This window comes from Clarias gariepinus, chromosome 6 (genome assembly GCF_024256425.1).
Source record: "Clarias gariepinus isolate MV-2021 ecotype Netherlands chromosome 6, CGAR_prim_01v2, whole genome shotgun sequence".
NCBI lineage: Eukaryota > Metazoa > Chordata > Actinopteri > Siluriformes > Clariidae > Clarias > Clarias gariepinus.
Genome location: NC_071105.1, coordinates 13,800,566 through 13,820,000, shown reverse-complemented (window position 1 = coordinate 13,820,000; position 19,435 = coordinate 13,800,566). Strand labels below are relative to the sequence as shown.

General features: G+C 37.1%; 1 protein-coding gene across 3 annotated transcripts in view; it reads left to right on the top strand.

Moving 5' to 3' along the window:
* The window catches only part of farp2 (FERM, RhoGEF and pleckstrin domain protein 2), a 61,673-nt gene extending 42,292 nt beyond the window's left edge, over nucleotides 1–19,381 (top strand). The window contains exons 14-28 of one of the 3 annotated variants that reach the window (XM_053499064.1): nucleotides 6,627–6,799; nucleotides 7,122–7,211; nucleotides 7,423–7,556; nucleotides 8,063–8,144; nucleotides 8,274–8,511; nucleotides 8,639–8,769; nucleotides 8,914–8,982; nucleotides 9,520–9,609; nucleotides 10,461–10,481; nucleotides 11,470–11,552; nucleotides 11,634–11,752; nucleotides 13,427–13,566; nucleotides 14,668–14,775; nucleotides 16,752–16,903; nucleotides 17,589–19,381. In XM_053499064.1, coding sequence (XP_053355039.1) covers nucleotides 6,627–6,799; nucleotides 7,122–7,211; nucleotides 7,423–7,556; nucleotides 8,063–8,144; nucleotides 8,274–8,511; nucleotides 8,639–8,769; nucleotides 8,914–8,982; nucleotides 9,520–9,609; nucleotides 10,461–10,481; nucleotides 11,470–11,552; nucleotides 11,634–11,752; nucleotides 13,427–13,566; nucleotides 14,668–14,775; nucleotides 16,752–16,903; nucleotides 17,589–17,679 — 1,721 coding nt within the window. In that variant the 3' untranslated portion in view covers nucleotides 17,680–19,381. Of the gene's footprint in view, nucleotides 1–6,626; nucleotides 6,800–7,121; nucleotides 7,212–7,422; nucleotides 7,557–8,062; nucleotides 8,145–8,273; nucleotides 8,512–8,638; nucleotides 8,770–8,913; nucleotides 8,983–9,519; nucleotides 9,610–10,460; nucleotides 10,482–11,469; nucleotides 11,553–11,633; nucleotides 11,753–12,120; nucleotides 12,285–13,426; nucleotides 13,567–14,667; nucleotides 14,776–16,751; nucleotides 16,904–17,588 lie in introns of all 3 variants that reach the window. The other 2 variants (XM_053499062.1, XM_053499063.1) reach the window with 2 other exon arrangements.
* The last annotated feature ends 54 nt before the right edge of the window (nucleotides 19,382–19,435 follow it).

The window sequence follows — 19,435 nt, the reverse complement described above, 5'->3', positions numbered from 1 at the left end:
AGATTTAGCAAATTTTTGTCCTGTTCTTAATGCAGATGTAATGCCCCAAAGTGCTGCCAAAACAAGCTAGCAGTGTGAAAGTAACCTGCTCCCTGAGTGATAAACAAGCTTATGCATAGTGTCAGAGATTCTTACAAATCTGTCTGTAAGCACATTCTTGTATTTTTCAGTGAAGAGATCGTTCATGTCCCTTTAAATGAAATGTGATGTTAATTTTATATATGTATATGATTCACTTTAGTTATTTTGACACTACAGAGATCCATTAAATGAAGAATGGCCTCCATCCTCCCTCATATATTAAGCTTCCAAATTATATGATTTATGAGATTAATGTGACCTTACCTTATTGAAAGTGCCTTTTTCCATGATGCCACAGATTGGGGTACAGTTTATCTTAAATTTTAGACTATCTTTTAAATTTAAATCTTTCGTTTTAAATTATATAGAAAATGATCTTATCTAGCTTTATTTTTTAGTTTTTTTACTTGCTTCCAAATATTCACTGTTTACGTATTAGACTGCTTTTATTTTTTCAAAATAGTTGTGTTTAGTTAATGAAATAGGTTTAGCTTTAGGCAAACCAATCGGATTGAACAAAGTTGACATTACAGTACTAGACATTACATAGGGCTCTAACAGGAAATGTGAGTCGGTTGCAGATGCTGTTTTGTGGGTCGACGAGGCTGCTTTAAATGCCTTTGTTTCTTGGCTGTGGTGCATTTCATAAGTACATTGAGGTTTAAACCACAAGATGGGGCACCGTCAGTGCAGTTTTCCCTTTGGGTGATGTTATGTCCTTATTCTGTCTCTTGTGAAAATTCCATTTAATTTCCTGCTTCATCTTGTCCTGCTTCACTTTGCCAATTTGTCCAGGCTCGCTTTTTTCCACAGTCCATTTTTTACTAAATTCAGTTCTGAGATTTGTGGTTGTGTTCCTGTGGCAATCTTTTCTAGCACTTTTCAGCTGTGGTTTTGTAAACTAGCCATTATCTTAGTACAAAATACTGAGAAATGGCACAGAGATAAACTATATTTAAAAGAACTATAAAAAGAGTTAAACCTACAAATGCAAAAAAAAAAAAAACCTTTGCACAGGGAATGAGCAGCAGTAAAAATCCAGTGTGGCTGTGCATTACCAGTTGTTAGGTAATTTAAGGGTGAATTCATTCTCATTGTCATTTTGAGAGCTGGCAAAGCTGAGTTCAGCACCAATTGTGTGCAAGTGTTTCCTTCAAAAGACTCTCTACTCTCACAAGCGAGGACGAGCATTGTAACTGGGCACAGAATAGACAACCAACTACCTTACCTCCATCCTTGGACAAGCTTGGAATTTTATCCCTTTGGCATTAGTTGAGTTTGAGGCATGCTGAAATTATGTTTTTGGAAATTATCTAAAAAAAAAATGCACAATTATGTCTTGGACACGTCTATAGACTGAAGCAATTTTGTTTGCGTTAACCTTAAATTCTTGATGCAGTCTGAATTCATAACCCGATGGCTCTGGCTAGGCTTTGTAACAATAAACATCTGTTGGGGTTTTAATGCTGCTTTAAAGCTGTAAGTGCAGCTAAAGATTTACCCAAGATGGTCAAAGGTTTGTTTATGGAGGTTGGGCATCTGCTCTCTTCATAGACACATTACTCACCCAGAGCTTTGCAGTAACCCTGCAGCTTTCTTTCACACACGTGTTTGGATGGTAAAATCAAAGCAAGGTGGTCACAAAAATTCTGTAGTCTGACAAATAATCCATTAAAGGTTTAGTCATAATCAGAAAACAATATAATAGTAATATCAATCAATTATTCAGGCCAGTATGTTACAGAGTCATGGTTAATAACACAAGCTTAAAACCATTTACTTATTACTTTAAGCCAGGTTGAGTCTTGAGCACTATGACTGGCCCTCCGAGAGTAGATGTAAACTTTCCAAACTGTCTGTCTTTAAAAATTGTATCAATTAAGTCGAAATATATAAATACATATCTACAAACCACTTGTAAAGACACACACACACAGATAAGATTCTCCTTGCTCTGAGTTTTACTTTTCTGTATTCCTCTTCCTTCCATCCCTCTCTCTTGGCCTTCTTGAATAGAAAATATCATTTTAGGAAAAAAGACCACTTAATTTCACTTAAAGGCTCTAAATTTTAGAATCACTACAAGCCTAAATGCCTAATCTATATAACAATTAATGTGAAAAGTGTACTTATGTTTGTATGTTATTTTTTTCCTTTTAAATAAACAATTTGATTTTTGGTACATGATATTTAAGACTAAACATTGTCAGTTCATTTTATTCTTACTTACATGTCAAACATGACTAATGTCCTATTAAAATGTCTTGATGAGGCTTTAAATGCTGAAATTGCTGCATATCAGCTAATACATTTATTCATGCTTGCTTTGATTCGTATAGTGATTGAATACACTGCATTTAAAAATAATTTGTGTTAGTTAATTATGCTGAAATTCTTCTATTTATTAATGACCACATCAGGATTTTTAAGCATTTGGTAAAATTTAGTTTTATTACTTTGTGTAATCTTGAAAGAGAGTTTTCCTTTCATAAGATTACAGTCCGGTGGCATGCAAATTGTAAACAAATGCTTTCAGTGCAATTAAAAGGCTGGGGAATAATTGGCCATTATTTTGCAGCCAGGTGCTGTGGTTTAGGCGCTGCCCTGTGCAGCTGTGTGAAAGTGCAAAAAACACAGATTCTCAGCCAAGCGACGGCTGTTATTAGTATAAAGTATCAGATGCCAAGATGATGAGACAGCGTCTGTTTTTCCTGTGCCACAATGGCCGCTAAAGTGTGTGTGTGGACGAAACGCACCACAACTGAGAATGTTCCCAAAGAAGGACTTTTTTTATTTTTTAATTGTCATTCCGCACCACTACCCTGCACTCAAAAAATAAGGTTCCCAGTGATTATGTAGCTTCCTTCCTATCTAGGGAGCAGGGCTAATTATGCTCTTTTGGTTGTGGCATAATTATGATTCAGACCCAGTAGTATGAAATCCAAGAAGTGCATTTTTTGTTAAGTATATGCAGTTACAGTAGCATTCGGCTAATCATAATTATGATTTCTCCTGCCAGTTTTGGTCTTTAAGGGCACTAAATTCTCAGCTCTGTACCTGGATTCTCAGTCACTGTGATTTAGAAAGTGTTGAATGAAAACAGTGCTATAGACACAGGACAGTGACATACAGGACTATACAGTAATAAATCAATTAAGTTCTGTTTTGTCTATTGAAGAGGAAAAGTAAGCCAGACCCCAAACTTACAAGACTTTTACGCAAACCAAGTTGGGTCTTAAGGGTGGAAATGGAAGTAGAGCCATAATCGGTAATCGCACACATCTTTCATATCAGATAGCTGCCATATTTAGCTAGACATTGCTCACATCCCATTTCCGATATTCTTTTTCTGATTGTTTTATTTACCCACAGTTGCTGAGATATCTTCTGGTTAAAATAAAGTTTTATCCACTCTGTGCTCACCGTACAGGTCATTATGCTGTCCTTATTTGAAAAAAATGCTGTCATTATTCGAAAAAAACAAACAAACAAACAAACATAGTGCCATAACTGGCCTGTATAAGATCTAATGCACAGAAACTCCCAACTATTTGTCAGATTATATTGAGATTACCAAAAAAAAATACAGTTAAGCTCCTTTTTTTCCCCACTTGTTTGAAAATATTGGCACATGCTTAACCTTACCCTGCCGCACATACTTAAATTTTTTTTATTAAAAATTTTTTGCACTTATCTTCCCCGTCAGTAGTCTCAGTTTTTAGATAAATCATTCTGCCTTAATCAGGATCATACAAAAGGGAAAAATACACGTTCTTAAGCAGGGGGCAAAAGGTTGGATTCACCCCATTTTTGTTATAGAAAAACAGTTTCTTTATTATCTTTGTTTTTTACCTTCTCAATAAGTTATACATAAATCAACATAAATTTTTTATCAAAAACTCTAATCTTTGCTTATAAAAATGTAGGTGTCTACATATAGCGGTGCTCTTTTATCATACATCTTGAGCAGATAGCACACTATAAGGGGCACATCCGAATTAAAATGTCTGCTTCTAGATAACTTGTACAGTTTTCACTGTGAAATGGCAGCCGTTCCCTTTGCTTTTCCGGAACAAGAATCGAGGTCTGATTTACGATCAGAGACTGAGAGATGCACAACTACGTCTCTTCCGGTGTGGAATCGGTTCTGTGTTTGTGCAGGATTTTGGCCAACTGCATTTAGCACTGTCTTATCCTCCTCCCCCGTCTCCTGTGTCATACCCAGTGGGACATTGCAGTTAAACTGTAAACCGTCTGGCCAGCCTGGCCGCATTCCGGATAAGCCTCCTCTTCAGGAATTATTTCCGGGTCGTGCAGTTTAATTTTTCCTTTCCCTTTTCAAAACCATGTTTTTTCCCCTCCTATGAGGCTGTTTCTGATCCTCTTTTTTCCCCCCAAGATCTGTTTGTTCCACGAGAACTTTTTAATCGGCTGATCTGTGTGTAAAACATGATTTTCCTGTCTATAAAGTCTCAATTAAGAAATAAGATTCTTTGTTGGTAGTTGAATGTTCCGACTGTCACATTTTTTCTTTTCTTTCTTTTTTCTTTTAAATAACCTACCTTCCCTCAATGCCAAAGTCTGAGCTTGATGTTAAAGTTAAAGCTGCTCCTTGTCCAAATATTTAGGGGTTTGATTTCTTGGGTTTAGCTTATACAGTATGCAACCGCTGGACTACATACTCAAGAAAGGGGATTCTTAAAAATGCTAAGCATTCAAAACTGATTTTTTTTGCAAACATGCATCCTGTACAAGTTTACGACTGAGTAAACAGTTTGTCTTTGAAATTGAATGTAAGATCATATAAGTAATGACGTTGCGTTGTCTTTTTTTTTTTTTTTTTTTTTTCTCCTTAGGACTGTTCGTCACATCTGTGTGCGTGTATGTGTGTGTATGTGACATAGTTTAGACTGACAAGTTCAACTTGTTTTCCTTCTTGTTAGGGTGTTTCTCAGTTGGTGATTCCTCTACCTTGTTTTCCAGACTCGTTTCCTGGAAGAGATTCAAACCAATCTTAACCTGAGTTGTAATGTTGAAGCATATATGACTACATATCCACCTATCACCTCAAACTTTTCCAATTTATTTTTCCCATACTTTTTCTCAGATGTTTTAAAGACAAGCTAATGTAATTGATTGTTATTAAGAAATTTATCTCACTGTGCTTATGAAATATCATTAATATTCTCATTACATTTACAGCATTGAAAAATGTTAATACATTAACCAGTGCATTACACAGATTGGGTGATGATTTCAAAACTCTATCTTGTTACTCCTTACATAAATGTTTGTAGAAGGAGATAAAAAAATCTTGGGTGGTGGCCTGTCCTAGGAAGCCCTTAAAATGAACTTTATTAGGTATCAATTAAAATCATTTGGTTTGGGTTTGGTGTGTTTTCCAGATTCCCACATTGATGTACTGTTATACCGGGCCAGTGGTACTTTAGTGTTAAAGGGTTTGGGTTGCTTTTGTGGTTTAAGCTCCAGTACTTGCCAATCAGCCACTTTCGGGCTCTTGAGCAAAGCTAACCTTCTTAGCTTGCAGCACCAGCATGTTGCCATATTAGCATCCTTAAAAGCTATGATGTGGAGTTTCCATTATTCCTCTTCTGCAATCAGAACCAGAAACAGCAAGTGTTTGAATGTTAGCTGGGTGTGTATTGGTGGATTTATCTTTGCCGGACAAGGATTCAAAGTTATGTGCTAAATATATTTTGCAGTAACATCCTCTGTCTGGCCACCTAAAAGTCTTTCTCACATCCATATGTGCACGCTAATATTTGACCACTGTTGGCTTTGATTACAGCACACAATGTGGGGGGAGAGTTCAAGTGTGAAAATGGTTCCTCTTGCTCCCAGAACCACTCTTTTACACTTTTGAGTTTTGGAAGATGCCTGTGCCATCAAGGAAGAAAAGATCCATTGATGTGATAACCTGGTTATTCAGCTGAATTAATTTTATTGCCACAACATTGATGGATCTAGACCTGACCAGTTGAAGCAACCCCAGATCATAACACTGCCTCCAGAGTCTTTTACAGTGGGTGCACCAATTACTCTGAAATGGGGTCACTCTGGACTCATCAGACCACATGACCTTTTTCCATTGCTACAAAGTCCATCTAAGTTCAAATAATTAAAAAAAGTCCCTAATTTGCCTCACTAACAAGTGGTTTTCTTAAATGCACACTTACAGTTTACTCTCCATCCTGTGATGTTCTTGTCACGTTGTATGTATTTAAATGCTCTTGCTTTTATTATAAAGAATATCTGTGATTTACTACTGTCAATTTTATTTTTGTATAATTTTTTAAAAATTTATTTCCTGACTGCATTTCTTTGGTGAAGTTGACAGTACAGCACTTTCGGTCCCGGTTTTAATAATACATAATCATAAGTCTACAATGTATTATAGGAATTTGTTCATGTCCTATAAAAAATGTGGGTTTTTTGTACGTTTTTACTTCTGGACCAGTTAGCTCTCATTTTTTTTATTCATGTCTGTATTAACTTTGTCCCTGTCCTGCATTTTATCTCCTCAGGTCCTGAAATAGACAGTCCCCAGCTCTCTCCCTTTGGGTCCAAGTGTCCCCTCAGTTTGTCCACATCCTTCCAGATGTCCACGCTCAGCCTGCCCAGCCAGGCACCCTCAAGTCCTCTCCTTAATGAGGGGGGAAGTGCCAGGCTGGAGGAGGAGGAGGAGCTCAGGAGAAAGGTATACTGTTCTCGGTTGTCTAGGAAAATTTAAACAGTCACTACATGGAGCACTGATTTGGACCAAACAAAGGGCAAAAATGTAACTGAAAAATGAGTATTATTGTATTTTATTAATCATGTATAAAGGTTCTTTTTGGATTTAATAAGATCTTAAATCTTAATCCTTAAATCTACAGTTCAACATATGGTTTATTTTCTGTGTACTTTATGTATAATTTTCCAGGCATAATGATGAGATGTTAATAATAATAATAATAATAATAATAATAATAATAATAATTATATGTTTAAAAACTTTGGTTGTATCCCTTTGTCTTCAGAGATATCCCACTGATAAAGCCTACTTTATTGCCAAAGAGATTTTGATGACTGAGAGGACATACTTGAAGGATCTGGAAGTTATCACAGTGGTGAGTAATCTGTTCCTGAAGACAAGTTTATGTTAAATGTGTGTGTGTGTGTGAGAAGACTAGAGGTTTAGGAATGTTACTGTAAAAAGTGGTGTATCTATTTAAACAGTACTGTGTTTAAGGTCTGTATCTGCTTTATGTGTGACCTATTGACATAGACAAGATGATGATGAGGTGTATTTCATGTCCTGCTGTGTTTGTGTATCCTCAGTGGTTCCGCAGTGCAGTGATTAAAGAGAATGCCATGCCTGAAGGTCTAATGACCCTCCTTTTCTCCAACATTGACCCCATTTATGAGTTTCATCGAGGCTTTTTGAAAGAAATTGACCAGAGGCTGGCTCTTTGGTACCTGTCTTTTTTTTTTATTATTGCAGATAATGGGCCAAAGCACTTTTCTGTATGCATACATGTCTAATAAAAAATAATAATAATAATAATAAAGCAACAATGAACAAAAGTACACACACACACACACACACAATGTGCTTGATTAAGTTAGTACCAAAGTATATTGAAGCATAAAAACAATAGAAATTTGCCATCCATTCTATAGAAACATGTTTAAAAAGCATTTAGGATTCCTTCTACTTGACACTTGCAAGAAATAAATATTTTGATTATGTACCATATCTGTTATAAAAAGTCTTATCCTATATGTAGGTCTGTGAAGTTTTCATTTGCGTAATCAGACATTTAAAGTGCATTACTGAATAATTAATTTCTGGGGTTCTGGACTTTACCTGCTCTAAAAGTAGAATTAAAGAACGACTAAAATCAGCTCAGGTATGTCTCCTGGCTCCCCGTAGACAGGACAGTCATGTTAAGGTGTTTAACTTTTCTCTTGTCACCAGGGAGGGTCGCTCTAATGCTCATGTGAAGGGAGATTACCAGAGGATTGGTGATGTTATGCTGAGGAACATGTCTTCCCTAAAGGTGAGGTCTTAGTAAAGTAGTAAATGAAACATTCTTGACATTCTTCTCAATTCTAAATGGAATTAAAATACCCAATTGCACAATAAAAGTTTTTTAAGTGCAAACATATATTTTCTTTTTTTCCCTTAGGAGTTCACCAGTTACCTTCAGAAGCATGATGAAGTACTGACCGAGCTAGAGAAGGCAACGAAGCGTGTAAAGAAGCTGGAGACGGTGTATAAAGAGTTTGAACTGCAGAAGGTGTGCTACCTGCCCCTCAATACCTTTTTGCTCAAACCCATCCAGAGACTTATGCATTACAAGCTAATCTTAGAGCGTCTGTGCAAACACTACTCCCCTGAGCACAGGGACCACCACGACTGCAAAGGTGAACACTCAGTCTGTAACTGCTGATCACCCAGTTATCACTCAGCATCTCTAAATGACTTCCATGCATTTTTGCTTAGCAGTATGTATGTACGCACTTCAAAAAATGTGTGTGTGTGTGTGTGTAGAAGCCCTAAAGGAGGTGACGGAGATAACAGCCCAGCTACAGAGTAGCCTCATCCGACTGGAGAATTTCCAGAAACTGACAGAACTGCAGCGAGACCTAATTGGCATTGAGAACCTCACGGCTCCTGGCAGGGTGCGTGTCATGTTTTCTTTAATGTGTGAACACCCCTCTCTAATTTTTGTTGAAATTTTATTCAGAAAAATCACAGCAGCCTTCATTGACCTGAAATGATTACTGCAATGGTTTTGTGCTTTATAATCCCTCTTTGATCACCAGGAGTTCATCAGGGAAGGATGCCTTTACAAGCTTACAAAGAAAGGCCTGCAGCAAAGGATGTTTTTCCTGGTGAGTTTACACACCAGTTGTTTTTCTACAGCAGTGTTCGAAATTATTATTATTATTTATTACAATTTTTTTTACAAAATGTGCTTCACACATCAGCAGAAATCTGATCTTGTCTGCGTTGTCTTCACAAACATTAAAGAGGGAGCATACAACATATTTTCAGAACATAAGAACCCTGTATTTGGAAACATAAAGAGAAAATAAAAGGGATAGCCATATCATTTAATTTAAACATGCAGTTATATGTTTTACAGTATATCTGATGCATGGATGGAACACTTGCATCTTATAGCGTAAAGCTTGGTCAACAACTTGCTGACTTTATTGTTAGGTGGCGCAAACATAGGTCCCTAACTTGGTCAGAAGAGGATAATATTCAGTCAATCGTTTCCCCAAGTATTTTCCTCCCAAGATTTAAGTAGCTGACTAATTCCCCATACATTTATTACCTTATATTAGCTATCGTTGCCTAATGTATTTAAACTGTGTCCAACTTTTTACCTTTTATTTTTAGCTAACTGAAACCTCACATCTCAGTTTTCAGACATGCTGCTTTACACTAGCAAAGGCGTCACAGCCACGAACCAATTTAAAGTTCATGGCCAGCTTCCCCTCCATGGCATGCTTGTGAGTATACTGCTCTATTCCACATTTCCAGAATAACCAGCTTTTTCTGTTGACAATGTTTCCCCAGTCTTTATTTGTCTTAAACACATCAGTTATAGACCTTGCTGTGGTTTTTTAAAAGATTTGTTTGCTGAATGAGTTCAGTCTTGTTCATCTTAACTTGGGATGCAGTCATCAGCTATCTAATCAGCGGGTCCATCATGTTCTGCTGTTTAAAAACAATTCTCTGTAACAGCTCTGACAAAACACACCGCACCATCAAAGCCTAGAGCAGATTTGCTCAAATGACTGATGAGCACTCTGTGATACAGTTGAAACCAGATATTTACATACACTTTACATTTAAGTCACACTCATCTTTGCTTTTTAGCAGTTCTGTCACCGTTCCTCCATAGTGACGATAGTGATGTTATGAAGCCTCCATAGTTAGTGGCGGGATAGAATGCCTTTCCTAGACAGTAAATGACGTCTAACTAAGTGTAACTAGATAAGATTGATTTTGGTTTAAGGATTGTTCTGTGGTTATTGGGATTTGAGGGGCATTTGGTTTAGGGTTTTGGTGTCTGCCGCTTGGCTGGAACTGTGTGAAGGTTGGGTTTATCAGGTGAGATAGTATTTTAATTAGCCGAAATATTCAATTCAGCATCGTAGTAAATAAAATTGTAGGCTTGTAAGATTTTGGGAATGCTTTAGGCCATTTTTTGATTATTTTTTTGGAGGGTGTTTGTAGGATGCTGGAATGGTTTTGAGGTTTGAGGATTGTGAGATTTTTTTAGCGTTGGGTACAGTAATGCCCTGACCGGTCTCTCTTTCACTTTACATTCATGTCTCTGATTTGCCCCTGCATGCAGCTCATTGTGCTGGATGCTCCGGTGAGTACACGAACCCACCCAGCTCCTACCAAGCTTTAGTCTCAAGTCCCTACTTTTGCAGTTTTTCCCCATCTCTATTGGTGTGGTGTGTGCACAATTTTTAAGAAATGCTTCTTTATGAGTAGCCCTTTGAATCATTCATAACCTCTAGTGTGGATATGCTTCAGACACTTGTAAGTTGTGATGCAATTAGCAGATGGTCAGTTATAGTACAGTACCACTGAACGTTGGGTTTGTGAGCAAAGTTTGTGTGTAAATTTAGTCGCTTAAAAATTTGTTGTTTTCATTGCCTATATATATATATATATATATATATATATATAATTTTAATATGCACCCAAAACATAGCATGATATTAAAGCATAGTTCATAGGTATGATACAGATGCATATGCAACAGGTGGCATTCTCACATACAATAACAGACTACAGACATCATATCAAATGTACACCTCTGACTAAATCTCTCAATCATTTTTATTATTTAAAACAGTAGTATGATTTATTTTGTTTTTTAGATCCATCATGTTGCTGAGAATGAGGAAGAATCAGATATTCAAGCACAGAACAGAGTAATTTTCAGAGTAATACAATAAATTCACAAGGAACTAAAACTTCTGTTAAACAAATTATTGAAAAGAGTTATTAACATTGTGCCACTGGGATATTCATTTCAATAGGCTTTGAGTGGTTTCGCCAGTTTTTATTTAGGTCCCACAAAGATTAGGCTTTGTGTTTGCGGGAACATTCTTCTCATGACTTGTTTCTGAGTGATACGTTTTTTCTGGTTTGGGCTTTGCATCGCACCTTCTGACTTCCTCTCTTAGTACTTCAGTAGAGTCCAGAACCATCCCAGCAGCTACTGGCCGCACCTGTAATTTTTTGAAAACATATAAAAGATGATCTGTGTAAAGCTTAATGTTCAAATCTACCTGACTGGTTGTTTGTACATGTAAAATGGCTGTTGATGAGTGTGTGTTTTTTTTCAGGTGGAGGAGAGTGAGAACGAGTGGTCGGTCCCCCACTGTTTCACCATATACTCAGCCCAGAGGACCATCGTGGTGGCTGCCAGGTGACTCACAATCCATATTGCATAATAAAATACGATTATTCCTATGCTCATGCTTAGACATGCTGCTGTTTCTTTTTTCAGCTCTAAAGTAGAGATGACTAAATGGATCGAAGACCTAAACATGGCGATCGACATTGCGAAGAAGTCACAGGAGAAATCTGATATATTTCTCGACCCCAGTCTGTGTGATCGCTCCAACAGTGAGGAATATTTCGGGGTTTTTTTTCCGTTTCTTTCTATCACTACTTTGCTTAAGTTAGATATAAAACCCAATCCTTCCTGATGTTCTTCCCAACATCCTCTCCTCTCCATGTTTTTTTCTCTATCCTTCTCATCCATCTGCTTTTCCTTCCTGCTTTCTATTCCTGTTTTCCTGTTATTCATTCCTTTAATTTCCAATGAATTTGTCTGTTCGCCTTTGAACATTCTCCTTTTCATGTGTGTTTCTCTCATTTTCTTTCTCTTCTCCATTTTTCTTTTACCTTTTTCTGCATGTTTTCACCCCATTTGTTTCTCATTTTATCCTTCATGGTTGCTCCTCCTGTCCCCTCCCTGCACACTGCGTTAGGGTCATCTGATGAGGTGTCGCTGGAGCAGGAGTCTGAGGACGATGTGAACTCGTCCCGCTGCTCTCTGGACAAACAGAGCCACCATCGCGCCAACACAACAATGCACGTGTGCTGGCACCGAAACACCAGTGTCTCCATGTCTGACCACAGCCTAGCCGTGGAGGTAGTGCTCAGAAACATACGTTCTTTTAGCATACACGCATGCACCATACACTTATACACTGATATACAGCCTGTGGTTTTTCTGCTCACACACACCCACACAGCTCAGACAGGCCTGACATCCTCATAGCTGACATACGTGGAAGTAAATGCTTGCCCCTGCCTGTTGAGTACCCTTTCTCTCCTAATCTTTCCTCATCTTCCTGATTACCTGTCGCTCCCTTACTGTAGTCGCAAGCTCCTGTTCTCCTTACCACACCTGACTGTAAGACGCCCCCCATAAAGATAGTGCTATGTATGCTTTTTTTTTCCATTTTGGAGGTGTAGTGTAATTTTGGTGGATAATTATCAAATAATTAGTTATTATTATGATGATGATGATGATGATTGTTTTTTATGTATGTATTTTTTTTATTTTTTCTAACTTTCTGTGGGTTAAACCCACTGACTGTTGTTATTACTGTTTATAACAATCCACAATTAGAAATTTATATGAAGCGTTTCTTAATGTGTAACACATAAAAGAAATGTGATCAAAAGTTAAGGAGAGGAGATTTTAAGATTAGCATTATGATATCAGCACTATTGATAGATAATCTTGCTAGGTGCTGTCTGTGCATGGCCTTCACACCAAAAGTGATGCATATGTATTCATATCCTTGTTTTCTATGTATATTTACTCGTATAGCAATAGGCAAACAGCAGCATCAGGCTCATTCCAAAATAACCTCGCATTACTGTACTGTACTTGACACATTATTAGCCATCAAGCAAGCAAACAAGCGTCTTACAGTCTAAAAACCATCATTAACTTTTTGATAAGCTTTGTTTTCTTTTTGTTCCTTACAGATCTTTTTAAGTAAAATTATAAACCTTAACTTCTCTTTTAATAATAAATGAATAAGTCATCTGGACTGATGCTGCTCAGCAGAACATTTTCAGCTTTGCAGTGTTTCTGCACTGCTTCAGTATTTTCAAATCCTCAGATCCTTCCTGTTGATTAAAACATTACTAACCCACTAACACACTGTTTCTTCTTCTGCCTTATTTTTTCTGTCTCACTCTGCACTTCAATTTCTGTACCTCTCACTGTCTTTACTTCCACTGTTCTGCATGTCGTGTTGCCTGTGTGTGTGCGCTCAGTGTTTTGCTCTCCGGCTGCCTCTCCGGAACTGCCCCCTCGTTATCTGCTCGGTCAGGGACAGAGACCAAACACCATCACACACGTGTGCTGGTACCGCACGCAGAACCTCTCTCTTACTGATTATCTGCGCATGAACCAGGTACACACAGCAAGTAGATTTTCTCCAAGGCACAGTGTTTTGTTCATTTAAATAGACCTCATTTTGGCTGATGCTTTCATCCCAAGTGACAGAAAGCGGTTAAGGGTTTAATATTGGGTTTAGACTCAGATTCACTAAGAAAACATTATTGGTTCTTTAGCAACAACTTGCACAGAAACGCGTGTGTTGGCTGCTACACACAGAAGGACTAAAACACAAACAATTATGGTGAAAATTTTTATGAAGGAGTCTCCAGTGTTAGTATGTAATAACGGTTACAGTTATATGTTTATCCTTCCTGTGCTGAGAAACTTGAAACTAGAGTGCTGTAACATGACTGCATTTTCAACAAGCTCATGAGAAAACAACTATTTATAGCTGTTAACAACTAGCTTTGTCTCATGGATTTTTCACAGTATATTAAATAGCTATAAATAGATAAAAGTATGATTAGCTGTTAAAGTTTATTTATTAGCAAATTGTTGTGGTTATAGAGGTATAAATTTTTTTAGCACATGCTGTTATTGACAAATATTTCAATGAGAAACACAACACTTTGTATGAGCACATACAGCTGGGTTTTATTTTAAGATTAATATTTGGCCTAATAAAATATATTTTTTTAGTTCTTTTTTTAATCCCAAAACCTGCTTACTTATGAAGACAAAGTGATATTTAGAACAAAGTTAGAATGGGCCCAAAATGGCCATTAAAATCAAGCCTGTTTTTTTTTTCACTAGTAACATCTGGTCTACATAGCAGCATATCTGATCACCTCTATGAAATTCCTGTGTGGGATGATGTAATGTTTTCCTTTGATCCTTGAGGAATCCATTACATCTCTTGACGTAGTCACTGTGAATGCAGGCTGTGGGAGAGAGCACAAGGATGACTTGAGCCAATCCAAGCAAGACATCTTCTAATGACCTGATCGTGTTTCCACAAATTAAGTTCTGGATGTTTTTGTAGAGGGATTTTTAAAGCTCAATGTTTGCCAGTGCTCTGAATCTTTGTAAATGTCAAGCCATGGTTTAAATCAGTGGAGTGATTCTGTTTGTGGTGTTGTGTCTCTAAGATGTTGACTTCTCTCCATCTCTGCAGAACCAGCTGTCTGGCTACCTGCTCAGGAAGTTTAAGAACAGTAACGGCTGGCAGAAATTGTGGGTGGTCTTCACCAACTTCTGTTTGTTCTTCTATAAGACACACCAGGTACAGACTAACACTCCAGCATAATTTTCTACAAAAATCTAAAAGGGTGCATTCAAAACTCAATCAAGAATAGCCATTAAGCATTGAAATGATAAATGTCGATCTTGGTGATTATTAAACAATTCGACCAACAGGTCATGTAAATTATCTGCAAAGATATGGTATGTTGCTAGTTATGTTGTACTTGTAAAAAAAAAAAAAATACATTTCATACTAAAATAATATATTGGAATACTTGTCATTTGATTAGTGGTTCTGGGGCTAATTTGCTGCCTGTTGCTATATTTTCGTTATTTCTGTCAAAAATGATCAGTTTGTCCCATGTTGATGCCACAGGAGAAGTATCTAAGTGACAAACATCTATAACGTTTAATAATTCTAATGAACTTAACCATGGGCCAGGGGTAGCTGAGTGGTTAAGGCATTGGACTACGGTTCGGAAGATCCCAGGTTCAAACCCCACACCCACTAAGTTGCCACTGTTGGGCCCTTGAGCAAGGCCCTTAACCCTCAATTGCTCAGATGTATAATGAGATAAAAATGTAAGTCGCTCTGGATAAGAGCGTCTGCCAAATGCCTAAATGTAAATGTAAATGAATGGTAACAGTAATATATTATTGTTAAAGTCTGAAAATTGAAGCATTTCTTTTCTCACTCACCATTTTTGATGAACATCATATTAACAAGCAATCTGAAATATAAGTATTAGTGGAGAATGCTTACTCTGGACTAAAAGATCCAAAATGCATTGCAGCTATACAACAAAGTTGTGAATTAATTGGAAGACAAGTGATATTAATGATTGGAATCTGTGAGATAGCTGGACAGAATAAAGGAATGAAGCACTACTAGCGCCACATCAGTCACTTTAGGCGAAGGTGAAGAAAGCACTTAGTCATGCCTTTCTGTCAAATAGAGTTGTGGATTTGAACTAAAAATACACGTTAAACTAAAATATTTAGAAACACGAAATACTTAAGTAGTTCAGTATAACATCATAAAAAAAAGTCTAAAAGGCAATACTTGAGGCAGTGTCCATATCCTTAAAAATTGATTGCAATTGTCCCAGTGAAACCAAATCAGCTAGATTAAGTTGCTTTTAGCTGATGGGAGCAGCATACTCAAATATTTATTTATTTATTTTGTCCAGTTCTGTCCTAACATGGGGAATAGGATATTTTGTCTATATGAAGGATAGGAATAAAAATAGAACAGGAATTAAATCATGTGCTAAGTGATGTATGTGTTAGGTCGACTATAGAGTAGCTGCTCCTACTGTTTTTATACTGTGGAAAACCACAGTTGGATTATGTTTTTTTTTTCTTTTTAAATAAACAGCTTTTACATTAACAACTACAGTAAGTGTAAGATTATCTAAACATTTTAACATGCCTTAGCTTACTTCATTAGCGTAATTGATCTTGTAACTTCGGTGTAAAACTAAAGAAGCAAACTTTGGGCACTAAACATATAGCTTGACTTCATCAGTCATTTTGGAAATTATGTACATTAATTTCTTTGGCTAATATACATGTTTTTGGGGCAATACGTGGTATTACATATATCCTTTTGGGTTATTTTCAAAAATTGGAAATTGGAGAGTTATTTTTGTAACTCTAGGCCAGCCATTCAGTACACTTCTTGAATGAAGCTTTAAAAAAAGCATGGTAATGTTAGATAAATACTGAATTTTGAGGTTTCTGTAACTCTGCGTCCAAAACAATCCAAGATTCATTCAAAAATAATGAACACGAGAACCACTAAGTCGTCACATCTGAATGACACCGATTTAGCGTGTTCATATTCAGACATTGTTATTTTTACTTTTGCCGTCTCCACATGACTCCTATTTAACGTACTGTGCTGATTGTAATCCAAAGTTCAGTTGTAGCAGCAGCTGTAACAACATCCATTTTGAGCCTTAGCCACTTTTCCTCTGGGGTTTTGGAGTTCATGATGTTCTATTTTTCATCCAGGATGACTTCCCTCTGGCTAGCCTGCCTCTGTTGGGTTACACGGTCAGCACACCCGGGGAATCGGACAGCATTCACAAAGAATATGTCTTCAAGCTGCAGTTCAAATCTCATGTTTATTTCTTCAGGGCTGAAAGCGAGTATACCTTCGAACGGTAAATTATTTCTCATCTCCTTTATTATTATTGCTAGAATTTATATTAATCTTTATTTTATTAATTGTAGGAGGCAAAGGTTTGCATCCTAGTTCTCCTAGTTCTTTTTGAGTTTTCCCCAGGTGCTCTATTTCCCCCTCATAGTTCAAAGAGGGTCGTTGTAGGCTGACTGTTGTTTCCAAATTGCCCATACAGTAGTGTACAATTGTGCTTGTGACCTGCGATGGGTTGGCACCCTCTGAAAAAGAACATTAATTGCAGTGCAGTGAGAGCTTATCTCTTGCATCATCTAAATTAAAAACATATTGGCATAATTTGTTTATTCACATTGGGGAATGTATCAGAATTAATTAGCAGCATTTCAACCTCAACAAAATGAAAATACTGGGAACACTTTCACATATTTCAAGATTCTGCAGAAAGTAATGTTTTTGCTGAAAACCAAGCCATCTGGCGTCTCTGTCACATCTAAGACCCTGCTTTTTCTTATTTTTGCTCATAGCAGGAATATTATAAGTTTATATTCTACTTGTTTATTTTTTTATTAAATCTGTAGTTAAAGGAGTATTACCCAATAACATATCAGGAAGCATTGAATAGATCATCTTTTTTTTGCCATTAGCCATAATGGGGGATAGACAAAGGTTAATTATGGAAGAAATCATGTGCTTGTGTCTGTGTGTAGGTGGATGGAGGTGATAAAGAGTGCAGCGAGTGCTGCCGGCAGGGTGAGTCTGCTCATACCCAAGGGCCCAGAAGAGATCAATGGGAACTGAAGATTGAAACTGAGGCTGGTTGTCCTCCTGGAGCTCGGGGCTGGGCCCTGCAGACTTCAATGAGTCTATACTATGATTTTATTTAATCCTCTCTGTTTTGTGATTCCTAATGCCATTTTTTCATTACTGACTCTGAAGTCTAGACCATTTCTGCTAAATGGAAAAGGAAGAAGTCTAAGAACTCAACTCTGTTCTTTCATCTTTGACATGTAGGCTGTGCCCCCTTTATTTTAAAGTCATGCCAAGCTCTGCAGAAATATAACCCTAAATGGCTATTACTTTCTATTTTGGTTCATGTGGTCCCGCTACAATGTCAGCAGTCATATTTCTAAAATAGCCAGTTCTTCATCTCAAAAGTGCAAGTTTCACCAGAGTTGAAAACGGTTATAACTTCATGAATGGGTTTAATGTCGTTAAAACCTCGTTAAGCGTAATCTCAATCTCAACCCCTCATATTTATGGGAGCACAGTGACGGAACACTGCCGAACAGAGTAATGGACTGAGTCGGATCTGGATGGTAGAAAAGTAAGTGAAAAGAATGAAGAAAGAAGGACGCAGAACCACAGTGGTATGGGCCAGAGAATTTGGCAGAACTCCAGAGATGAAGTGGTTTGTGAGAAAGCCCATGGTCCTCTGTAAACAGTTGTGAAAGGACAAACGGCAGGCAATTTAAATTGAAATCGAGAGGATAGGCAGAATAATTGGTGATCTGGTGTGGACACACAAGTGAGTAAAGTTTGTAGTGTTTTTGTCCTGTTCAGTTCCACAGTCATCATGGCAAGACTTTAGTGACGATGTATTTGAGTTATACTTTAGTAATATGCCTGTTTTAATTAACAGTTAAATAGGGATCTGCTTTGACTTGTGTAAATGTAAAAACTATTGAGATATATTGAAAAGACTCCTTCAGAGAGTATTTAATAGATTTCTTACTGACAGTGCATTTCTCATCTCTACATTTTATTTTTATTTCTTTTTTCTGGACAACCACAAGGGGGAGTCAGCCTCTAGAGTGCTCATTGACAAAATCTAACTAGGCTTACTGCCTCATGGTTTGGGTAGTTAATTAAACGTATCACTCTTCTGATTTCTTTACCTTTCCCCACACTAATTGTGAATAAGGGAACATGAACCATGTGGGAAATTGCTTACTGTTCATGTACTTAAACCAAAAGAAAAAAGGTCAGTGTGATGAAGTTTCTTTTCAGTTTCTTTCTCATTTATAGATGAAGCACAGGTTATGCTGTTATCTGTATTATTACTATTATTATTATTATTAATCCTTTGTTTTGATATAAAGGCCAGTTTTTTATGTAAATATTTGGGTTGTCATATGGTAAAGTGAATATTTCTGTGAACAGTTTGATTTACACAGTGTTTTCCAAAACCCCAAATGCAACTGATTAACCAAGGCACGTCTAATGATTGGACTTTGCTTCTTTATCAAAGCTACAAAATGATAACGTCCTCACTTAGCTCAGTGAACAAAAGGTCTCATCAAATAGACTAACAAGTCTGTTAATTGATTACTTTATCCAAATCACTTTCAATGTACAATCCTGCCTTTAGACTTGATAGTGCATCAAGCTGTGCTAGGGAAGAAAATGATTCTAGCTTCAGTGTGGTCTCTACCATGGTTCTTTGCGATGTGATTTAGTTAGGTTTCTTATGTACGATATGTGCCATATAGTAAAAAAAACAAACAAACAAACAAAAAAAAACATCATCATCATAAATAAGCATTATAAACCTCTG